The 4,545-nt window shown below is 45.7% G+C and overlaps 2 protein-coding genes across 2 annotated transcripts; one reads left to right on the top strand and one right to left on the bottom strand.

The window, feature by feature from the left end:
- The first annotated feature begins 621 nt into the window (after nt 1–621).
- LOC128276431 (angiopoietin-related protein 1-like) lies at nt 622–1,845 on the top strand. The gene has a single exon (XM_053014893.1). It carries the CDS (start codon nt 622–624, stop codon nt 1,843–1,845), a length of 1,224 nt encoding a protein of 407 aa, XP_052870853.1.
- A 1,905-nt stretch (nt 1,846–3,750) lies between these two features.
- LOC128276432 (photoreceptor-specific nuclear receptor-like) lies at nt 3,751–4,539 on the bottom strand (the record flags this gene model as incomplete). The annotated part of the gene is made up of 4 exons (XM_053014894.1): nt 3,751–3,933; nt 3,997–4,161; nt 4,235–4,384; nt 4,450–4,539. Coding segments are annotated over 4 exons (588 nt in total), but the record flags the coding sequence as incomplete, so codon positions are not given.
- Between the last annotated feature and the right edge of the window lie 6 nt (nt 4,540–4,545).

Raw genomic sequence — 4,545 nt, forward strand, 5'->3', positions numbered from 1 at the left:
GTGAACCGAGAGGGACATAAATTATTGTGCGTATATAAGAAAGTTAAACGGGCCGCTGTTGGCCGATTGTTAGATTCAACCTCGAAGAGTGCGAACATTTATTCAACTACGAAGGCTCCGCAGTCCGCTCAACCACGTCAAGTGTTGTATGAGTAAGTAACTATCATTTCCAAGGGCGATGTTTGATCCTTGCACCTTAATGTGACTGAAGCGTACTGAAACTGGGCATTCATTACGCATTGTTAAAACTGAACGTAGAACCCGGTCCAAGTCCAATTAATCAGCAAACTTGTTCCACCCAAAGCAAAAGGGCGCATCACCCCAAAGTTCGTTGTTCGACAAACAAATTACAGTATCACATCATTATTTTTAAGTACTCACATAACTATCTAGCTATGTAATGAAGATTCTCTTACCACTAATTCATTTATAAACCATAGACTTTAATATTAAATCAAGTTATTGCTCGCAACTACGTAATCGCAATTTTAACCAACACCTGTTAACACTGTTCTTGTTTCTTTACTCCTCTATAAAGCGAATTTTGGACGCTCGAGCTCATTTGTGTATTTTGGAAACGATAAGCCAGCAGAGTGTCGTCGTGAAGTGTGTTTCGGAAGCATGGTGCCTCTAGTATGGATAGTGTTCTTGTGCATCGTCAGCAGTGCTAGATCGGGTGGCGCGATTTTCGACGAAACTGATTGTGCTACACCATGTTCTGCTAGCTTCTCTGGATATGCTCTCGAGATGCTCATGGTAAAGCTGGACCACATGCAGCAAAGTGTTCTGCAACTACAGATCGAATTGGCCAAACAGCGGGAAGAGCAAGCGCACATGACCGTGGGACTAGACCAAATGCAGCAAAGTTTTCTGGAGCTACAGACCGAATTGGCCAAGCACCGGGAAGAGGCTGCGCCAAGCCAAGTTGACAGCAAGGCGCACATGACCGTGGGACTAGACCAAATGCAGCAAAGTTTTCTGGGGCTACAGAGCGAATGGGCCAAGCACCGGGAAGAGGCTGCGCAAAGCCAAAATAACAGCGATAAGAGCCTGGTCGATATTAAGAGGGCTGTGCAGAACAATTTCGATTCGATGCGTCGATTGGAGGATGATGTTGGACGCAACTTCACTCTTCTACGGGAACAAACATGGCAGATCTTGACGCAAATACTTACGCGTGTTACACCGAAGACCAATCCTCTTTCATATGTGCCCTATCGTTCGTGCAGTGACATTCGGAATGCACAGTCTGGGCCATATATTATACAGGCGAACGATGAAAGTAACCCTTTAATGGTGTACTGTCAGGAGGATGTGAAGGGTGGAGACAGCTGGTTGGTGATACAGCACCGATTCGATGGATCGCTAAACTTCTATCGCAACTGGAAAGAGTATCGGGATGGTTTCGGTAACATTGCGAAGGAGTTCTGGATCGGACTGGAACGAATACATCAGCTGACATCGGGGCGACCCCATGAACTGATGGTTGAGCTGAGAGACTTTAAGGGAAATTATAAATTTGCACTCTTCGAAGCATTCAAGATCGGCAGTGAAGCCGAACAATACAATCTGAAAACCCTTGGAGCGTACAACGGAACTGCAGGCGATTCTCTGTCATATCACAAGAATATGAAATTCTCAACGTACGATCGTGATAATGACATGTGGACGGGAGTAAATTGTGCTGAATTGTTTGAGGGTGCCTGGTGGTACAACGTCCGTTCGAACTCCAATTTGAACGGACCATACAGGAATACAGCAGATGGTAGATCGATGCACTGGTACGACTTCAGCAATTCCCGTGAAGGACTGAGCTTTTCAAGAATGATGATCCGACCAAAATAAACTCTATTGTTTTTTCGCTCAAGATCAGTTGTGCGTTATCCATTCCCTACTAAAGGCAAGAAAACCTCCAAAAGGTCAACGTACGTCTCAAAGACTCGAAATAATCATCCTACAGTATGAAAATACACGATAAAACGTGGCCAAAAAGGAGAAGACCTTAAGCGCCAAACGTCAAATCAGAATAGCATCTGCTTCGGTCCACAACGTACGCTTTGCTTAGTCCGGAAATCTTAACCCGAGCAGCGACTACTTTCATCACTATCTTCTTGTACAAATATAAATAATCTATATCTTTTTCTTCTGTATATATAAAAATGGTTGTTTGTCTGTATGTATCGCATTTTCTCCAAAACTACTGAACCAATCCGCTTAAAATTTTGCACAGCGTAGTTTTGTGACCCCGGATTGTGAATAGGAAAGTTTGACCCTCCTGCACCTCCGGGGAGGGGGGCTCCCATACAAACGTAACGTATCGTAACGTCCCATACAAACGTTTTCGAGCGAATCGAACCAAATTCGGCAGATGGGAGTTTTGGGGAAGGGGAAATGTTGTGGTGAAGGTTTGAAACCCCTCCCCTCTTTACAAAGACCCTTTTTGTAAAGAGGGGAGGGGTTTAAAGAGAGAGGGGCATTAACCCATACAAAATCTGGGTTAATGTCAGCAAAACTCGGATAATTTTCAAGCAATTTCAGCCAAACTCAGGTGTTGCGAGTTTTGACATGTATACAACGAGAAGCGAAAAGGGAAGCCGATCGGATACGTCACCGGGAAACGGAGGAGTAACGGGGAGCGGGAAGGGAAATTGAACGAATACGTCACCGGGAAGCCCGATCGTTTGAAAAGTAGAAGTAACGGGAAGCGGAAAGGGAAGCCGATCGGATACGTCACCAAGAAGTCCTCTGAAACGCCTCCCAATCGAGAAATAAGGATGAAATGAGGCGCAGCGACGCGCGCCGGGAACTGCTAGTTAATTATAAAACTTATTATCAAATCAAGTGTTCAAATCAGTCCATCAATAGACGTTTTATGTTTTGATTTGCTTCAATCTAAACCCAAAGCCTGAGAATTCTAAAACAAAAGAGGTAATACTTGAAAAAACGATTCCAAGCGGAAAGAAAACAAATCTACTAACGCCGTATTTTGTGAAACATTCATTCGTTTATTCGTTTTTTGTTGGTTTAGTTACATTCCATTGCGGTCATTGAAGCTATTCCGGTGCACATATAACACAATCGTTAAAATAAAGCTTTGCTTAATAGGTACTATATTAATTTACAAGAAACAAAAAATAGTTCAAAATTCATCTTATTAGCGATGCACCGATGGAACCGCATGTATTCGCGACCCGAGTCCGAAAAGCCATCCGTGAAACGTGCCCCACGGTTCAACGCGTCGTAATCAACTAATAATTCCTCGCAAAGCATTCAATCGAATTTGTGGTTTTCCTATTTTTGTTTTCGACTCAACCAACGAACTCGAAACCATCGTCACTCACGTCCGGAGCAGACTATTAAACGACGTGGAATGATAATCAACCGTCCATAATTTGGTGACTGCATCTAAACAGCAACCCGGCCGGACACCACTAATCAGTGGTCCTTCCGGTGCCACTCTCCACCAGGCACTGCTCCGCCGGGACTCGTCGGAAAAACAAAAACTTGCGGAAAAAACAATTCAACGCTTTGCTATAAGAATTCACACAAACACACGCACACATGGCCGCATTCCTACGCAAATTAAGTGATTAAGTGTAATTTTGGTGCAGCAGGGTGCAAAACAATTATCAAGTATCAAGTAAGTTTGGTAGATCCTCCTGTAGCTCGAGTCGAGTAAACTGTCCTATCTTCCGGGCCATTTTGCTAACTTTACACACTACCCACTCTGCACGATGGCCTCACGAGCGCCTAGTTTTTGTACATATCACAAAGCACCTTCTCCATGGGGGTGTTGCCGATCGTCTTCTGGAAGTAGATCGACTCGATCTTGTGCGAATTGACCGCCCGAAGCAGGGGCAGCATCAGGAGCAACCGTCCGAAGCGCGCAATCTGGCCGGGAAACTGGGTGCGAGAGTGTTGCGCCAGCATCACCTGTTTGGAAAACACGGCCGTTGTCAGTGGGGGCCTTATGGAACCCGACCACCCATCGCTTACCTGTGCCTGATCCTGCAGGTTTTCGATCTGCACCGGGTCCTTCAATCCTCGAGCTTCCGACCGGAACAGAACGATCGCCTTCATACAGGCAAACTCGGCCGGATCGACCATCACCGACTTGAACCGACATAGCGTATCGTTCAGAATGCGCAGGTCTTGTGCTAGCTGCAGAGGTATGAAGTGACAAACGTTATAGAGTTGTTCTACAATATCTGGGCCACAATATCGACCGTACTACCTGGCCCGGTTTGAAGAATCCCGAATTGTTAACGCTGTTGCAGTGTTCGTTTAGCGAAAACAGCGTGCAGGCGGTCGTGTCGATCGGCATGCACCACTGGATGGCGTTCAGAAGGAAGAGTTCGGCCCAAGACTCCTCCAGTAGAATCACCTGTAGGCGAAGATACAGAAAAGGGTCAGCAAAGAAGTCCATAGCTAGATGGCCGTTCTACTAACCTGATCCCGAAACGTAAGGCTCGCAAAACTGGGCAGGTTTTTGGCCCATTTGACGGCCATGAACAGCAGACGGGCACTCGTTTCGTAGATGGTCTC

Source organism: Anopheles cruzii, unplaced genomic scaffold (assembly GCF_943734635.1).
Source record: "Anopheles cruzii unplaced genomic scaffold, idAnoCruzAS_RS32_06 scaffold01166_ctg1, whole genome shotgun sequence".
NCBI classification, from domain to species: Eukaryota; Metazoa; Arthropoda; class Insecta; order Diptera; family Culicidae; genus Anopheles; species Anopheles cruzii.